The sequence below is a fragment of the Danio rerio genome, chromosome 4 (genome assembly GCF_049306965.1).
Source record: "Danio rerio strain Tuebingen ecotype United States chromosome 4, GRCz12tu, whole genome shotgun sequence".
Classification (NCBI taxonomy): domain Eukaryota; kingdom Metazoa; phylum Chordata; class Actinopteri; order Cypriniformes; family Danionidae; genus Danio; species Danio rerio.
The window spans coordinates 73,150,001-73,170,000 of NC_133179.1; the positions used below are offsets into that span (position 1 = coordinate 73,150,001).

General features: G+C 37.3%; 2 protein-coding genes across 5 annotated transcripts in view; one reads left to right on the forward strand and one right to left on the reverse strand.

Annotated features, from left to right (window-relative positions):
• The window catches only part of tmem19 (transmembrane protein 19), a 1,055,620-nt gene that overhangs the window by 865,697 nt on the left and 169,923 nt on the right, over nt 1-20,000 (reverse strand). The gene's annotated exons all lie outside the window — the stretch shown is intronic.
• si:cabz01066312.1 overlaps nt 1-20,000 on the forward strand; it is a 109,610-nt gene that overhangs the window by 89,010 nt on the left and 600 nt on the right. For all 4 annotated transcript variants that reach the window (XM_073948065.1, XM_073948066.1, XM_073948067.1 and 1 more), the window contains 11 exons: nt 610-667; nt 1,392-1,446; nt 3,427-3,608; nt 4,153-4,275; nt 6,956-7,092; nt 8,671-8,845; nt 9,370-9,525; nt 11,274-11,391; nt 16,085-16,255; nt 17,083-17,282; nt 19,948-20,000. The exon at nt 19,948-20,000 is cut by the window's right edge and continues 600 nt beyond it. In XM_073948065.1, coding sequence (XP_073804166.1) covers nt 610-667; nt 1,392-1,446; nt 3,427-3,608; nt 4,153-4,275; nt 6,956-7,092; nt 8,671-8,845; nt 9,370-9,525; nt 11,274-11,391; nt 16,085-16,255; nt 17,083-17,282; nt 19,948-20,000 — 1,428 coding nt within the window. The remainder of the gene's footprint in view (nt 1-609; nt 668-1,391; nt 1,447-3,426; nt 3,609-4,152; nt 4,276-6,955; nt 7,093-8,670; nt 8,846-9,369; nt 9,526-11,273; nt 11,392-16,084; nt 16,256-17,082; nt 17,283-19,947) is intronic.

Consider the following 20,000-nt stretch of genomic DNA (forward strand, 5'->3'; position numbering starts at 1 on the left):
TATATATATATATATATATATATATATATATATATATATATATATATATATATATATATATCTTTATTTATTTATTTATTTATTTATTTATTTATTTGTGCATATGCCACCAGTGGTTTTAAGTCTACTAGTAGTTCTAGCTTAACCACTTTTCTTTTGTTTTAACAGCATGTCAATAAGAAAAGTTAGCTCTACCTAAGTAAACAAATAGCAGAAAATGCAGGCTTTGACATATTCACGTCATTGACAGCTTCTTTCAATGAATAAATAAATAAACAGCATTAGTTTTAAATGAGCAGCTTTCACATGGTAAAAGCACAGTGTACATTAATGTACTAGTTTCCCTTCCTCTACATAATGAGCCCTTATAAACCCCCTTGTAAACCCCCTTATTAAACCCTCTGTCTGCTGTAGACTGAAGCTCCTGTTGTTCTGTTCAGTTCAGATGCATGTGGCTTGAGGAAAACTATATTCATATTCACCATAATCTTCATCATACTTACAGTGAGAGAGAGATGGACTTTCTGATGCTGAACTCGCTTTCTCTCTCTCTCTCATTGTGTGTGTGTGTGTCTATGTCTGTGTCTGTGTGTGGGTTTATTTGTTCAGAAAACGGTGATGAAAGCAGCAGTGATGAATCCGCTCAAAGTCCAGGAGCAGAGAAAAGGTAAATCTCTTCTGTCAGGTCATTAAACAGAGATGAACTGACCTGTAAATGAGCTTTCAAATCCTTTCATGATCAGGCTGATCCACTGATGATCTGAGGGAGTCATTTAGTGGCGGACAGTATAATCTGCCTTTCATCATGTAGTTTGTTTATTTATTTATTTAAAAATATATATTAATTTATTTATTTTGTTTATTTATTTATTTTAATTATTTTATTTATTTTACTTTATTTATTTTATTTGTTTGTTTATTTATTTAATTTTAATTATTTTATTTATTTTCATTTATTTATTGAATTATTTTTTGTTTATTTATTTAATTTATTTATTTGTTTATTATTTATTTATTTTATTTTATTATATATTTTATTTAATTATTTATTTTAATTAAATTTTTTTTGTTTGTTTAATTAATTAATTTAATTTATTAATTTTTTTATTTGGTTTCAGAATATTTATTTATATTTAATTTTTTTAATTTATTCATTTATTGATGCATTTATTCACTTGTATTTTATTTTTATTTGGTTTTGTAATGTATATTTATTCATTCATTTGTTCATTCATTTATTCATATTTATTCATTCATTTATTTACTCATACATATTTTTTTTAATTTTTATTGAATTTTATAACATTTATTTTTTGTTTATGTATTTATTTATTTATTTATTTATTTATTTTTTTTTTTTTCTAACTGAAGGATGTTTTTGTCACTTGCAGTTGTTTGGCATCAGATCTAATGAAGCTTTGTGGAGAGACCAAAGCCAGAAATAAGGTAAAAAGTTAACAAATAACAATATAATATAAATTACACACATGTATGCACGACATACATACATTTTTCCAGTTTGTTCTCTATTACAGTGCTTCTCAGCCATGTTCCTGAAGGACCACCAGCTTTAAAAATTTGCCATGTTTATTTAACCAAATGCACCTGATTTAGTTCATTAGCTGATTAGCAGAGATTGAATGACCTGTAATGGGTGTGATAGCCAAAGGAGACATCCAAACCAGTGCTGGTGTTCCTCCAGGGACGTGGTTGAGAAACACTGCTCTATTATACAACTAAACATTATATAATCTGCGGTATGTAAAATTGATGTTTTATGATAAAATTAAGTTTTTAATTAAACCTCTTCTATTTATTTACCTGAAAAAAAAATAAAACTAGGACATTATAATGTGTGATTAAACTCTAGATAAAATGTAGGGAAAATAATAATAATAAAAAATTACCAAAGTTTTATAATAATGTTGTTTAAAAAAACTCTTTAAATTTCAAGGAAAACTTTCAAATGTAATATTGAGAATAAACTCATACATTTTTGAGAATAAAGTCACAACGTTTAATGTTGACGTTAGATTTAGAGAACATTTTCAAAATAAAATGTGGAGAATAAACATTGTTTTCAGAAAAATGTAAAAATAAAATATTAAGATTAAACTCATTATAAATTGAGAAAAATTTGTTTTAATGAGAAAAAAACTTTTGAAAATAATATTATTATTTTAAGAAAAAAAAACTTTACATTTAAAAAACAAATGTCAAAAACTATTTTGAAAATAAACTCATAATTTTTGAGAAAAACATCACATTTTGAAAATAATGTTGTTGTTTTGAAAAAAACCTTTAAATTTCAAGAAAAATGTCAAAATAAAATGTTGAGAATGAAGTCATCCAAGTTTGAGAATGAAGTCCTAATATTTAGAGACAAAACTTGTTAAATTCACACAAAAATATCAAAATAAATTGTTGAGAATAAACTCATAATTTTTTAGAAAAAACATTTTGAGAAAAAACATTGCATTTTGAAAAAAAAATATTTTGAGAAAAAAGTTAATTTCAAGAAAAATGCAAAAATAAAATGTTGAGAATGAAGTCCTAATTTTTTGAGAAAAAAAACATGTTAAATTTAGATAAAATATTGAAATACAATGTTGAGAATAACTCGTTAAGTTTTTAGAAAAATTATTTTTCAGAATAATGTCTTTGAAACTTGCAAATTTAAGAAAAATGTCAAAATAAAATATTGAGAATAAACTTATAATTTTGAGAAGAAACATTTTTGTTTTGAGAAAAACAGCACATTTTGAAAAAAACATTTGGTTATTTTGAGGAAAAACTCTTCAAATTTCAAAACAAATGTCAAAATAAAATGTTGAGAATAAACTTATTACGTTTTGAGAAAAAACATTGTATTTTGAAAATAATGTGTTTATTTTAAGAAAAAAAAACTTAGAATATCAAGAAAAATGTAAAAAAAAAAAACGTTAAGAATAAACTCATAAATGTTTTAGAATGAAGTCATTATTTTTTTAAAAATTTTAACTGATGAAGTTTTGAGAAAAATGTTTTGAGAAAAAAAAACTCAGCGAATTTTGAGAATAATAACTTGCTAATTCCAGAATAAATGTAGCAATAAGATGTTGAGAATAAAGTCATACAATTTTGAGGAAAAAACTAAACTCATTATATTTTGAGACAAAAAACATTTTAAATTCTGAATTTTACAGTAAGATTAATGCAATTTTTGACATGTATAGATCCATATCATCTGCATGTGTTTAAGCTAATGTTGATGTATACATCTATTATTAATATAAATTACAAATGTATTATTACTTGGCCCGAATATCGAGATGGTTTAATTCACATATTATTATATTAACGATGGCCCTAATCCTCTTCTCTAGACATATTAGCATATCACAGATTACTACAACTAAATTCAACCCTTTGTTTTACCATATGCAGGCTCGCAGGAGAACCACCACCCAGATGGAGCTGCTGTATGCCCACTCTGGAGACCCCGATGCCCCTCCGGAGGATTTCTCTTCTCCTCTGCTGCCTGTGGTGGAGAGTCCTGAGGGAAATAAAGAACTGACACCTGCTCCCTACTCAGGGGACAGAGAGCCAGTAACCAAGATTAATGCTGTGTAAGTGTCCATTGGACAGATTTAGAGTACTTTAGTCTGTTTTGCAAACCACAATCACGTGCCCTGGATTACGTCCTCTAAAACAAATGCTAAGAAGCGATTATGGCACTGCTGACAACTTCTGTTCCTTATTGCAATAACATTTTTCCTTTAAATGGGCAGCTTATCTGCAGGGGTCAGTTTGCTCAATAGCTCACCTGGTACAGCATAGCAGAGTGTGGTTTGAGTCCAGCGAAAGACAGTTCCAGAACAAAAAGCAGTGTGAAGTCCTGGGAAAAGCTTCCAGACTAGTTTCTAGTGTGCTTCTGAAAACACTATCGGTTGGGTTTAGGGAAAGGGGGGATGTTTGATTGCAAGCTGATATATGCAGGACAAGGCTAAATGATTGAGATTTTTCGCCTGGCATCCAAACCTCTAATGTTTTAAGGAGGAGGTTTGTTCGTCTCAGACTCTGCCGTTCCTTTATTTGACGTTAAACACATTCTAATACACATTCCAGGCTATCTGAGGTGAAGTTTTTTAAAGTCTTTTGTCTGCTGTGCAGCTCCAGTGCCAAATCTCCTACAGCTACTGAAAGAAAGTCTCTGGACCGCTCGCCTCTCACCCGCAGAAGAATGCAGGAGCGGAGCCAGAACCACACAGACAGATCCAGAACTCTGGACAAACCGTAAGAAACACCCTCATACACATAACATCTGGGCGGCACGGTGGAGTTTCATGAGAAACCTTACTTAAAGTGATTTTCGATACCCAACCCAAGTCCCAAATGCATCTGAATCCTTCAGCAGCCTCCTAGAATCCCTTTATTATGCCCAAAAGCAGCACTTCAGCAGTATTATGTCCAGTTTTCTTCTGTTCTGGGGCCGTTCAGAGACTCTAAAGCTAGCTTCTTATTGTATTATTATTATTCATCAATGTTAGCTTCCATCTTTCTCCGTTTCGAATCCAGTTGTGGTTTAATCTTCCCATGGTTCAGTTTGCTCTCATTATAGTGGGAGTGGCGGCTCTTGCCGTGCTGCTGCCCACTCCGATTGCGCTCATACCTGGTATTAACGCCTTCGCACATTCAAAAGTACATAATTACACTTCTATTTAATATTTTTGATCTGCAATCCATCAATCAGCATCTCCACCCACACACAAACAACACATCACAAACATTTGGACATAAGTCGATATCTTAAAATGCAGTTCAGGATGCCAGATCCTCTCAGAAGATGTCTGTTTGTCCGGGTATCCAGACAGCAAGACAGCAGAGCCAGCCAATACCCAAACCTGTTAGCCGGTATTCAACTGAAGAACAATCAGTCTAGGAGTTGACTGAGAAGAGAAGCAGAAGAGATGAAGTCACGATGATAAAGAAGGATGTTTCACTGCCAGGGCAAATCCAACAAGTGTTATTATACCACAAGCAACAGCGATGGAAGATTACTGCTTCACAACATCGACCAGAGACAACACAGACCTTGAAATGGAGACATTCTCTTATCTCTTACTAAACTTACTAAACAAGTGTCACTTGAATCCACATAGTTATAAGATCATAGCATAATAAACGAAGCAATAATTATAGGAAAATAGTAATAATAAACTATAAAAATGTAATCAAACGACAAACAATAATCAATAATAATTAAATCATTAACTAATGATCAATAAAATCTGATGATAATTATATAAATGACTAATAACTAATCGGGTTAGTCCCTTTATTAATCTGGGGCCGCCACAGCGGAATGAACCGCCAACTTATCCAGCATATGTTTTACGCAGCGGATGCCCTTCCAGCTGCAACCCTGTACTGGGGCAATGACTAATCATGCCCTTATCAGCACTGTTTCAAGAACGCCATCAACAGTGCCTTAAATGTTAGCGCGAAATTGCCGGTTTTTCTTTTAATTCAGTATCGTGACGAGTCTAATATAGTGAAAGAATCAGTTTATCAACTCAAGTTTGATAAATGGCATCTAAAACGTGTGTTTGGGAAAGAGAACGTTAGCTAACTAGAGCCATTTCCCTTAACTTAGCTGAAAATGAGCTCTGATGTCCCTTTTTACATTCACCATTCATTCAGAACGGACCTTCGGGTCACCCGGAAGGTGGAGAAATGATAAATTTGTGTCACTTTATCGTCGCTGATAAGCTATATAGCCAGTTACACAACATTCCTATGTAACTCCCAATGATACTTCCGGGTTTCTTCCCACCGCAGCCTCGATTTCGCTTTTGAAAATGGTGGCCGCGTGAAATCAGTCTATAGAGTCCACTTCACGATACTGGGGCATTAAGACTCACACAGACGGCAGGTTGGGCGCCCCCTGCTGGCCTCACTAACACCACTTCCGGCAGCAACCTAGCTTTCCCATATGCTCTCCCATCCAGGTACTGACCGGGCGCAGCCCTGCTTAGCTTCAGCGGGCGACCATGTGAGAGTTGCAGAGAGCTACCTGATGATTATTATTTTATAATTTCTCGTATTACGTAATAATAGTAATCGTTTTAATTTTAGATATTAATAGTTTTAAATATTAATAATAATACATTTGCAAAGTAACAAGGAATATAATGCATTACTTTTAAAAATGAGTCATATTATTTGAGCCACTTTTTTAAAAAATATATCGGGAGTTTTGGGAAAGGATTGACATTTGTTAAGGCCACGTGAAGACATTTATTCAATGTATAAAGCTCAAAGATTTACTTTGATTTGGGGGTGTTTTTTATCGTCTTACTCTTCATTTGGTTATTAGACATTTTAAAGGTTTGAAATCAGTTTTTGCCTTAATAAATGATTTCATGTTAGTCCTATTAGGCTTTACTGCAGTCTTCATCTCCTCAATGGACGGCGAATTTACTCAACAACACAAGACATTCAACAGTAGCAAACACTTTACATGCTGTCAGTAATCTGTATATACAGCAGGTGTAGCTCTGGGTTAAGAAAGTTCTCAAAATATAATGTTATCCTACATGTTTTAAAGGAAAATGAAGATGTGGGTTATATAAGTGCTGTTAAATGCAGAGCTCCTCTATAAAACAGGTGAAAAAAACACTCGCAAGCTCTGAAAGAGAGCAAACCTCAGCCAGGTCAGGACGCAAAAGTAACTCAAAAGTAATATAACACATTACTTTCCATAAAAAAGTAACTAAGCAACACAATTTGTTTTTGTTTTGGGGGAGTAACTCAATATTGTAATGCACTACTTTCTGTAGTAACTTTCCCCCAACACCGCCCAAAAGTGCTGTCCAATTATAGAGCTTACTTGGGTTTGCAAACGAGAGTGCTTTGCTTTGATTGAGTGCTCCACGCTTTAATATGTTGTGTTGTTTTTATGTGTTTGGTTCAGAGGTGTGGCAAGCCCAGCTTTGGCAGCCCGTTCCAGTCGCGCCGCCAGACTGCAGTGTGTGCACGTGGCCGAGGGTCACACGAAACCCCTGCTGTGCTTGGACTCAACCGATGATCTGCTCTTCACCGGCTCAAAGGGTCAGAGAATCAACTTTAGGAGTATTTATGTGGAGATTTAGCATCATAAACGGGTCTCTAGTACGGTGAAATTACAAAAGGGCAAACAGGAGGGGTCCGATTTCGCTACATGTAAAAGTGCACTGTAAAACCCAACAGTCAACTTAATCAAAGGAAATGAGTGTGGTTAACTCAACATTGACTGGAAGTTTATTCTACTCATGTGAAATGAGTTTTGAACTCAGTGTTGAAGGTGATGAGTTAATTTAATACCTCATTACTTCAACTTACTCATTGGTTTTTAACTCAAATGGAGTTGCCTTAACATCTTGGGTTTTACTGTGCTCAGTTGGTTTGACTTCTCTTCATTTATTGGGTTTTACTGTGCTCAAATTGCCTCATTTACTCAAATTGATCAAGTTCACCGTACTTTTTAGGATTAGTTTTTGAACTTAAATGGTTTTTAGCAATCGGTTTCCTCAAATGGTTTGAGTTACCTTAACTTACTGTGTTTTACTGTGTAGCATGCTACACATTTGGGCTCAGTTCTTAGTCTCTTGCGTGTCTAATGTTTCATGCTGTCAGCTTAGCTGCATATATGCCAACTTTTAATGTTGTGTTTGAAATTTGTGAGAGCCGCTATTCATTAGCATTAGCCTTACCCACATTTTTCCTATGCTTTTCTCATGATTATCTGATTCATGTGTGTTTGATTCGCATTGGAGCTAAACTCTACTCCTGTGTTCACACCAAATGCGAATAAATGCGCGTAAATAGATGCGTGAACATTTTGAGTTTACTCGCTTCAATCGCATGTCAAATTCACTGAACAACAGATGTGGATTTGATTCATGAGCAGAGCTTCTGTCTGCCCGGTGACTATAGCTTCATTGCTAATTGGCTAACATGGATTTTATTGAGAGAGTAGCTGTGTTTATGTGCTTTATAAAGGCTGAAAAACAGCGTAGATTCGTTCGGCGCCGTGTCTGAGTCGACTAGATTCTTTCAGTGGTGCATCCAGTCTGCGAGTTACTAAACTCCTCTAGAAGCTATACCTGGATGACGGAGGCTTTCAGCGGTGCCTCTGACTGAGCCGAGCCCAGTTTGATAAACTGTTGTCAGTGTCGGCTGAATGATTTCCCCCTGGGACACCATTTACAGGCGCTACGTCATAATCACGCCCCTACACGAGCAAACTCCTGATTGGTTAATGTGGCGAAATGTCCGCTAAAGTTCAGATTTTCGAAATTGAGCAATTCGCCCGAAACGTGCATTAGGCGCTTCAATCGAGTTGAGTGTTTTGCGCAATTAACTTTAGAAAATCCGATATTTAGGACATTCGCTTCACGTTAACCAATCAGGAGCTTGCTCATTTGCGCCTACTTCATGCAAATCGTGCTGCAGGATATCTACTCGCGCCTTTGCATTGACTTAACCTGTAAATCACTTGGGCTAGCCGCTTCTTCCGTGTTCGGTGTGAACGCAGCAAAAGACAGTGGCTATCCTGGAGTGAAGTTTCACATGTTTGCCCTGCAGCAATAGTAAATAAGCATTGAATTATATCCAGACTCACCCAGCTTGTGTTCTCTTTCCTCTCAGACCGCACATGTAAGGTGTGGAACCTGGTTACTGGTCAGGAGATCATGTCTCTTGGAGATCACCCCAGCAGTGTGGTGTCTGTCCGTTACTGCTCCAGCCTAGTCTTCACTGTCTCCACCGCTTACGTCAAAGTGTGGGACATCCGTGACTCCGCCAAATGCATCCGCACCCTCACGTGAGTCAATCCGCTAGTGTCTTATTAGCTATGTTTTTATCCAAAGATGCTAATTAAACTGGAAAATCAGCATAAAGCATGTGTGAATAAGGCATACACTAAACCACTTTGATGACAGACTTTGGCTGAGGGATTTTAGAACGACCAAAGCAACATTTCAGATGCTTTAATATGTGATTAGTCCGCTGGTTTGTACATTATTGTCATCCTATTGGACATTTCTGTCATTCCTTAATCTATTAAACTAAATCACATGACTTTTTTTTGATGCGCAAGCTGGAATTTGATCTGTAAATGTGTTTCCATCATAATTTATGCACATTGTTTTTCTTATAGGGTCTCATTTTTTATTCAAATATATGAGCCTCATTTAAATCAAGCTTCTTTAATGTGATATTCTAAAATGTGCATACAAATAGGTATAATAAATAATAAATAAATGTATTAAGAGCCAGTGTTCCCTGGAGAGGTTGCAGACGTTTGACCTTCGGCTGCTCATTTTTAGCTCTCTGCCTCTCCTTTAGTTCTTCTGGACAGGTGTCTCAAGGTGACGCATGCGGGGGCAGTGCTGTAGCCATCCCACCAGGAGAAAACCAGATCAATCAGATCGCCCTCAATCCTTCTGGAACATTCCTTTACGCTGCGTCAGGCAACACAGTCAGGATGTGGGACTTGAGGAGGTATTGCTTCATTTTCTTCTCGGTGCTAAATATCAGTGCCATCTTTTTTAGTTCAGCTTTGAATGAGAATCGTCAATAGTGTGTGTGTTTGTGTGTATGTTTAGGGGTAAACAAACTCAAAAACTCAATAAAAGTTGTTGTGTCTTTACAATTGACCATCATTATCGACTGAAATATTAAACTATGTACCAAGCTTGGTTGTAAGTGCTGGTGGCTAACTGTCAACTCAGCGTCATTCAGGAAACATGGGCTGCGTCCGAAACCGCATACTTCCATACTATATAGTATGCTAAAATCAGTATGCGAGCTGAGTAGTATGTCCGAATTCATAGAATTCGAAAATGAGTATGCGAGATGTACCCGGATGACTTACTACTTCAGGCGAGATTCTGAAGTGCTCATGCATGCTGCGCTATCCCATAATGCCCCGTGAGAGAATTCATGAATGGAAGTGAGGTGACTCAACTGAAACAGGTAGGTCACGTGACCATGATAAAATGGCGGATGTAGTACGTCCGAATTCCATTCATACTTTTCACATTCATACTGTTTAGAACGTACTTTTCTAATGGCCGAGTAGGAGTAGTACGTTTAAATTCAAATGCAGTACCTAATGAGTAGTAGGCGGTTTCGGACGCAGCCATGGTCCTAGATACATTTCTGAAGATCGCGAATTTTGTAGCCAGAAGAATGTATGGCTGGATTTAGTCTTTAAAATGAACGCTACGGGACGGTATGACGCTGTTCCTTTTACCAGGTGAATTGGTCAGTTGGTGCTTTTGAAAACACTATTGGTTGGGTTTAGGGGAGGGAGTGGGTGGGGGATCAGTCAATCATTTTACCTCACCATTTTAATGTTAAAATATGATGCTTCTCACTTGAGTTAAATTGGCTTCCCTGAAAGGTAAAGCTCCGCCTTCTTTGATTTCATTGGTTGGCACGGGCACTTTGACAATATTGAGTTCACTGCTGAAAGTCCAAATACTGAAGAGCAAATCTATGAAAAGGAAAGGAATACCAAGCAAGCCAGTGGCGACAGTGGAGGAACAAACTTCACCAATTGACCAAAGTGAAGGAAAAAACCTTGAGAGAAACCAGACTCAGCTGGGCACGACCATTTCTCCTCTGGCCAAACGTCTTTTGTTACGTGGAAAAACTGAACCCATCACTTGCGAGAAAATGGTTGAAGACCATCTGCTGAACAAGCTTCTTCCTTTTGACCTTGGATTTGGGAAACGGTGGTGGACGTACTCCATTGAAGGCATTGATAATTCTGTTTGTTAAGCGGTATTAAGATTTGATTCAAAAGTAATTTCCAAATTAATCAATGAACAAAAGCAGTCAAAAAACGGTGAGTTATATCTAAAAACACTTCCTTTCCTGAAACACATGCGCCTCATTGCACTGGTATATGATCAGGCCTGTGGTGTGAGAGTGTGTGAAGACAATCAGTTGTGTGTTTTAAAGCTAATACACATGACTTGGCAACTCTGTATTGCAACCATTAAAAAATACCTTCAGGGTTGTGTAGCTATAGCTAAACTCTGGATTTACTGTTACTCCGCTAGATTTTCTTCAAACTCCTTCTAGACAAAAACTAATCTGAAAACCCTTCAACTCTAATATTGAAACCGACATACTCCTTGACTAAGCCACAACAAGGGTTACCCAGTTAACTATGGCTACAAGTTCTCTCTTAGCAGTCTTAATTCTCCATGTTCACATTGTTTTCATTATGTCCTCTACAGGTTTGTGTCCACCGGGAAACTGACCGGCCATCTGGGCCCGGTAATGTGTCTGACAGTAGACCAGATGGGCAAGGGTCAAGATGTGGTCATAACAGGCTCAAAGGATCACACCGTGAAGGTATGTTTAGTCATCCTTACACGCTCTAACATAGGAGCCTCGGGGTTTGCTCACATATTTCCATATGGTAATTTACACCTTTCGGTTACAGCTCATGTGCAATTACACAGCGTTTGTATGGCTGCTTGAACACAAACAGTAGATGCAGAAGCGATCAAGGAACATGCTTGTGGGCTCTGCTAGACTTGCTTTTAGGTTTGATATACCACTTAGCAACACGTTGATCAACACCAAGCCAAATACATACGATCTCAATGTGCTTACAGCACCGGAACACGCAAGTAACGGCATCGCAACACTTGGGCAGCCACTATTATCAACCCTAAAGATAATATACCCTGACAAAAAATAAACAATGACCGCCTAGCAACACAATGGCAACCAATTATCAATTCGTTGCTATCTTCTCAAAATGGGAACATTTCAGAACACTTTGACAACCACATAACACTAGTTATGTCCCGATCAGGTTTTTTTGCCATTGAGTCTGAGTCATTTGATTTTGAGTATTAGCCGATACTAAGGGTGTCACGATCCTCCAAATCCTCGATTCGATTACATTTTCGATTCTTAAATCACGATTCGATTTTCGATTATAAATAATTAATTAATTAATAACGAATTAATTATTTGTAGCCTACCGTTTAAACTACCTGACCTGCATGGTCTTTGTTTTACCCATAAACAAATCATACAGTAATTGAATAAAGGTAATTACAGACATAATTACCAAAATCGATCTATTGAACTAATCAATCTATTAAAGAAACGTTGGCTAGAATTCTACATTTTAGGCTTGAATTATAGAGAGACGTAGCAGATGAACCGAGACTGCATCAGATCGCGAAGCAGATCAATGTTGATCATTTCCGCACTGACAGCTCGAAAGAAAGAACAAAACAACTGGCCTAACACAACATATTATAAGATTAAAACATGAACAAATGATCAGATAGTAACTTCAGTCAATTTTCCTAACGGATAAACCAAGGTCAGGCTGGATAAACAGCTCTCGGTAATATTTCAGAATGCTTTCGCTTTCGCATATACCGTTAAGAATGACATCTCGCCCTTCTCATCATTCTCTCTTCATATAGCCGATTACACGATCATAATACACTGTGATATAGCCTGCGTCGTTAGTTCGTTGAATTGTTTTGTTTTGTCACTACAATCGATTCGCTCAATAGGGCAGAGACCGTCTCATTCAGGCGATCTCGGACTGATTGATTTGGCGCGGATGCGAGCGCAACTGCTGGAACAAAACCAAACAGCCAAACAAACCGCGCTAACAGGGGAAACGAGACAGATTCTGAAATAAACGTCTATGTGTGAAAGCACCGTAAGATTGTATTTGCACACAATTGACAGACAGTCGCAGCACGCAGCTCTGGCTCGATCTGTCAGGCAACAAGGCAGCACTGTACACTGACCCGAGCATCTCGCACGCTGGCCCAGGGCCATCGGGCAGTCCTTATTGTCGAGCCCTGAAAGTTTAATCCCTGTCGACGGGTCTCCTGCGTCTGCAGTTTAACAAGCACTTCAGCAAGCCTGTTTTTCCCACTTGGCAAGCCAAGCTGACGTGACATTGGGGGCGTGGCAGCATCGACGATTCTATTTTTTGATTCGATTATCGAAATTAAACATACATTTCGATCGATTTCGATTTAAAATCGAAATCGTGACACCCTTAGCCGATACCGAAACCCGATCCGATACTTCTATAATTCGAAAAAACAGAAAAAAAGTAATTAATTACATCAAGTTTTGCTCTCAGCTCTGCATCGACGTTTCCTCCATATCAAAAACACATGCGGGAACTTTCACGCGTCCTCCGTTCTTGCAGTCTTGATTTTTGGAAGTGAGCCTTAGTGGTTGATGATGATATTACACGAGGACACAAGAACACAAGGACACAAGGACACAAGAACACAAGAACGCTGAAGAAGGCATTGTTACGATCCTTGATGGCATTATGTCTAGGGAATTAAAAGGAGTAGCATAAAGATGACCAAAGTATAAACTGATGATGAAGATGGCAAGAGGAACCCCAAAACAACGAATTAGCACCGCAACAGATTTATTGCGCCCAGGGTAATTTACAATATTTACAAACAATAATATAAAGTTGAAAAGAACCAAGACAAACGGGACAGGAAACTAAAAGTTGCGCTAGCAAATCAAAGAAATAAATATAATAAAAATATTCCCTTAATCTCCTCCCCAATCCACTAAATAAGAAAATAACAGTATGAAAAAGCCTCCTAAACTTACACTAAATAAAAATAGAAATACAAATTGGCGCACTTCGCTAACTAGTGTGTCTATACATCAATAATCCTGCTAGATAAAATCCTGCATAAAACAGCTACAAACGCACATAGACACCACCAAGCAGAAACCTCTGCTTTCAACTGTGTGTATATATATATATATATATATTCGTATTAAACCGTTCAGTACGAGACCATTCATTCATGATTCGAGACCATTTCATACAAAATGGCTAGTAATGTTAATGTAATCCTCCTATAACCAACAGCGGGTTTGGCATTTGGGAACATTTTGGTTTCGGTACATTTATAGCTGTGGATATGAGCCAGGGCTCGAAATTGCGATTGTTTTGGTCGCATATGCGCCTGAAAATTGATCTATGCAACATCAAAATATATGTGGGAGTGCATAAAATTGATGTTGTGCGACCAGTTTTCACAGCAAAATGTTCAACACGTGCGCGGAATTAGGAGGCATTCATGCATTAAGCATCTTTGCACCTAAAAACGCCAAACGCAGCGCACAGGAATGGTTTAAAACAGTCGACATGTCAACTTGCTGCAGTGAATGCTTGCCCCGCCTTCAAGCTCTTCTCATTGGCCCACTGCGCTAGAACAGAACGCGAATGGATTGCTGTCAATCACTCAGTTCCAACGACAGAGAGCTACAGCCGCGAAAACGTAAAGGTCTGGATACGAGACAATGAAAACAACACCGACAGATTTAGTTTTACAAACTAGATAACATCTTGACAGCCATCCAAAACAAACGTATACTTTTTAAAGGGCCATGAAACCCCCTCGTTTCAGCAGGGTGTTTTCACACCTCCACTTTGGAAAAAGTCAGAAAAGTGGGGGTGTCCAGCTCTGTTTAGGGGGGAGTGTCGGAGGAACTAAAGTGGGAGGGTGTGGGAGTGTCTATTTGGGCACGCGCGAGTTTTAGTCAAAATACACACACAGGAGAAAGAGATGGTGTTTAACCTACATGGACATCTGTAGTGGAATTATTTGCCAAATTATTAACTGGTGGACTTTAACTGCAGTTTGGCTCTTTCATTCAGGGAATTCATTCATGTCCCTCGCGACAAACGCGATATTTGATTCGAGGATGTGCTCTAAGCCTGTATTTTTCATGCAATGTTTGATACCGCACGGCGAATGACAGAAAAAAAACTCCGCATTTCCCGGAAACTTAGACGCACACGGCAGGTAACGTCAGAAAGCCGCGTGTGTTATTCCGGTCACAAAATGCGGTGCTAACATGTTTGCCCTCAGTGCAATAGTTAACTTAATTCGATACGAACAAACTGAATAAACAAAGAGCACTGGTCGCTCACTTACCAAATCTGTAGAGACAGGACAATCACCAGCAACTAGAGCCGCGTCTGAAGAGAAGACTACATCCGGAATCCGGATCTCAGCGTTTGCAGATGAGAACAGCTCTCAGGTAAACAATAATCCCCCTTAGACACGTAAGTTATTGTTGTCGCGCGTCGCGTACACTGTTAATCCACACGTGAGTCTGAGCTCTCACAGAGAGAAAATGAAAACGAAACTTAACTGCAGCAAAATTTAAAAGCAACACTTCACGCTTGTTTTGCCAACACAACGTGGCGTCTCTGTGGTGTAAAGACGGTGACACTAATGAATATTAATGAAGTTGCACAATAGAGCGCGCTGATTGGTTTGAACCAAGGCTTACTCATGCATTAATGCATCACACTGTAAGACGTAATAAGACACACTCTGGCTCAGACGCCCAGTCTGCACGCTGGAATACACACTATTATGTCATGACCGTGACGCAGCTTCAAAAATTCGTTTCAAACAGGAAGTACGAATTTGCTTGAAATAACGCAAAAACAACCAATTTACACTTTTTAGTGAAATATAGGTGTCCTAATAGTGTTTTTAGCAGCGTGGGACACATATACGACTGTCAATAGCTCAAAAAATGTGTTTTGGTGTTTCGTGACCCTTTAAATGTGTCTAAAACACTAGGATACTCGATTACAACCTTTCAGCAAATAAACTACACAACTAACTACAGCACCCAGGCAAATAAATACAACATTGTGCTGCGTCTCCAGTACCGGAACAACTTGACAACCATTTTTCATGACCTTGTTAACTGCTCATGCAAATGCTTGTGCGCATGCTTGCTGGCTGTAATATAGCATAATAATGTTGTCCAGTAGGGGGCGATGTGTCACTTGATGGTGTGTGCAGTATATAAGGGGCTAAGAAGAAGACCAGCAGGTGTGTTACCAGTTGGATGTGTATTGTCTTGGTGGTGTCCCAATAAATGACCAGCATGAACGTTTGGCTCTGAGTTACCTTTATTAACTCAAGATACAACACTGGCTGTGCTTTTAGGGCCTGTGCTGTATTCCTGAGGCCTTGATGTTCTTGTGTTGCAGATGTTTGACGTGCTGGAAGGAGCTCAAGGCAGCATCAGCGCCGCTCATCATTTTGACCCAGCTCATCAGGACGGGCTGGAGGCTGTGGCCACGCAGGGCGACTCTCTGTTCACTGCTGCCAGAGACTCCTGCATTAAAAAATGGGACCTAGCCAGCAAACAGATGCAAGAGGTACGTACCGCTGCGAGGATGGACAGCAATGTTCCAAAGCCTAGCGAGCTGCCTACCTAAGCAGCAGTTCTAGGCGTCATTCCCAAAGATAAATCACTGTATTGTGTGGCGTAGGGTAGCCCATATAGAAATTAGTAATGGTCGCCTAGCATAACATGCTACAGTTTTAGGCTCAATTCTTAGTGTGTCTAATGTGTCATGCTGTTAGCTTAGCTACATATATGCTAACCCTGCTGAAAAATCCAGCTTAAACCAACCTTGGCTGGTTTTAGCTGGTCGACCAGGCTGGTTTTAGAGGGGTTTTGGCCACTTCCAGGCTGGTTTCCAGCTATTTCCAGCCTGGTCTTAGCTGGTCAGGCTGGAAAATGACCAGCCAAATCCAGCTTGACCAGCCTGGTTTAAGCTGGATATAGCTGGTTTTGGCTGGACTCCCAGCTTGGCTAGGCTGGTCAAGCTGGTTTTAGCTGGTCATCTCCCAGCCTGACAAGCTAAGACCAGGCTGGAAATGGCTGGAAACCAGCCTGGAAGTGGCCAAAACCCCTCTAAAACCAGCCTGGTCGACCAGCTAAAACCAGCCAACCAGCCTAGGCTGGATTTTTCAGCAGGGAAAGCCAACTTTTAATGAACAAAACTGTATGTAAAATGTAGGACAGTGCTAAGTATTAGCATATTAGCATAGCAGCGTTTCCTTAAGGCGTTACTGAATGACAGTACGAGTCAGCTTGCTGAGATTTTGACCGAAGTTGACTTTAGTTTGTCCGATGCATCCACTGACCGTAGTAAATCCCTCACGAGCTGATTTGTGTGGCTGTTTGTTGATCTCGCAGCAGGTGGAGAGGGCTCACTGTGACCCGCTGAGCTCTCTGGCCGTGGTTCCTGGCTCCAGTGCGGTGGTGACCGGCTGCAAAGGCGGACTGCTCAAATTCTGGCACACGCACACGCTCAGAGCTCTGGGAGAAGTAAGAGGTCACGAAAGCTCCGTCAATGACGTCTGCACCAACAGCAGTCAGCTCTTTACTGCCTCAGAGTGAGTGACGGCCATTTACACATCAACACACACACAGCGTGCTGTACAAGTACTGTTAGCCTACAGCTTCAGATGCTGAAGGAAGTATTTAAAGTACATAACTCATCCTGCACAGTGTGTTTAGACCACCATTACACCCTAGCCACTGTGTAGCAACACCCTGCCAACTACTTAGATCACCTTTGCAACTACATAGCAACACTTTAATAACCCCCAAGCAAGTATTTAGGCAGTCAATACCACAATATGCTAACAAAATGCCTTAAACTTTAGCTACCCTGTGCTAAAATCAATTTGCTATTAACTACTCGGGCAAGTTACTATCTTAGCAACACCGTGGGAACCCCTGGCAACAAATTATCAATAAATGGTTAACTACCCAGGTACAACAATGATCTACATCCACCAGAACACCCTAGCAACACCTTGGCAACTACTCGGAACAAATGTGCTAATACACAGCAAAGTCTTGTTAACTAACTACCCAGGATAATATGTACAAAAGCATGCTGAATGTACCAGAGCACCTTAGCAACACCCTGGCAACACCATTCCAACCAAATATCAATGCCTTGTTAACTACTCGAGAGTTTCAAAGCTACATAAAACTGCATAGCAACACCACACAGTTCACCTTTGCAACTGCTTATCAACACTATATATATACACACAGTTGAAGTCAGAATTATTAGCCCCCTGAATTATTTTTTCCTCATTTTCTGTTTAATGGAGAGCAGATTTCTCCAGCACATTTCTAATCATAATAGTTTTAATAACTCATCTCTAATAACTGATTTATTTTCTCTTTTTCATGATGACAGTAAATAATATTAGACTAGATATTCTTCAAGACACTTCTATACAGCTTAAAGTGACATTTAAAGGCTTCACTAGGTTAATTAGGTTAACTAGGCAGGTTAGGGTAATTAGGCAAGTCATTGTATAATGATGGTTTGTTCTGTAGACTATCCAAAAATATATAGCTTAAAGGGGCTAATAATATTGACCTTAAAATGGCTTTTAAAAAATTTAAAACTGCTTTTATTCTAGCAGAAATAAAACAAATAAGACTTTCTCCAGAAGAAAAAATATTATCAGACATGCTGTGAACATTTCCTGAATCTGTTCAACATCATTTGGGAAATAATAAAAAAAAGAAAAAAAAAATCAAAGGGGGCTATTAATTCTGTCATCAATTGTGTATATATACAGTTAAGGTCAAAATTATTCACCCTCCTGTCGTTTTTTTTCTTCAAATATTTCCCAAATTATTTTTAATAGTGCAAAGAATTTTTCACAGTATTTCCTATATTTTTTTCTGGTGAAAGTTGTATTTGTTTTATATCAGCTAAAATAAAGGCAGTTTTAAATTTCAATTATTATTATTATTATTATTAATAATAATAATAATAATGTTATTATTTTTTGTTGTTGTAATTGTTATTATTATTAATTTATTATTATTATTATTATTATATTATTATTATTATTATTTGTGTTGTTGCCATTATCATTATTATTTATATTGTTTTTATTATTATTATTATTATTATTATTAATGACTTTATTATTATCTTTGTTTTTATTTTCATATTTAATGTTTATTTTATTGTTCTTGTTCATAATTTTTATCATTTTATTATTATTTCAATTGGTAAAAATAATAATTACAATATAATAATAATAATTATTATTATTATTATTAAATAAATAATGATGATAATGGCAACAACAACAACAACAATAATAATAATAATAATGATAATAATAATAATAATATTATTAATAATAATTAATTATATTAAATAATAAAAATAATAATAAATAAATAATGATAATAATAATATAATAATTAATAATAATAATAGTAATGGTAAAAAAATACAAAATAATACAAAATAATAATATTACATAATAATTAATTAATACTAAATAAATAAATAATGATAATAATAATAATAATAATAATAATAAAATTAATAATAGCAATAGTAATGAAAATTTTAAATAATAATAAATAATGAAAATAAATAATAGTAATACTAAATAAATAAATAAATATTTATAATAATAATAATAATAATAATAATAATAATAATAATATAACAAAAAAAAATAATTATAATAATTAATAATGGCTGCACGGTGGCACAGTGGGTAGCATGTTTGCCTCACAGCAAGAAGCTCACTGGCTCAAGCCTCGGCTGGGTCAGTTGCTGTTTCTGGGTGGAGTTTGCATGTTCTCCCCGTGTTTGCATGGGTTTCCAAACACATGTGGTACAGGTGAATTGGGTAAGCTAAATTGTCCGTAGTGTATGACTGTGAATGAGAGTGTATGGATGTTTCCCAGTGATGGGTTGCAACTGGAACGGCATCCGCTGCGTAAAACATGTGCTGGATAAATTGGCGGTTCATTCCGCTGTAACGACCCCAGATTAATAAAGGGACTCAGCTGAAAAGACAATGAATGAATGTTTAATAATAATAATAATAATAATAATGTTGTTGTTATTATATTTGCTATTATTATTAATAGTAATAATAATAATATGTGACGTTTAATGCCTAATATGTGACGTTATAATAATATTATAAAATACCAAAGTAAAGCGGTTTGGTATGTAACTCTGATGCTTTGTATTTGTTTGTTTTGTCTGTCCTCCAGTGACCGGACAGTGAAGATCTGGCAGGTGAAAGGCTGTTTAGAGGACGGTCTCC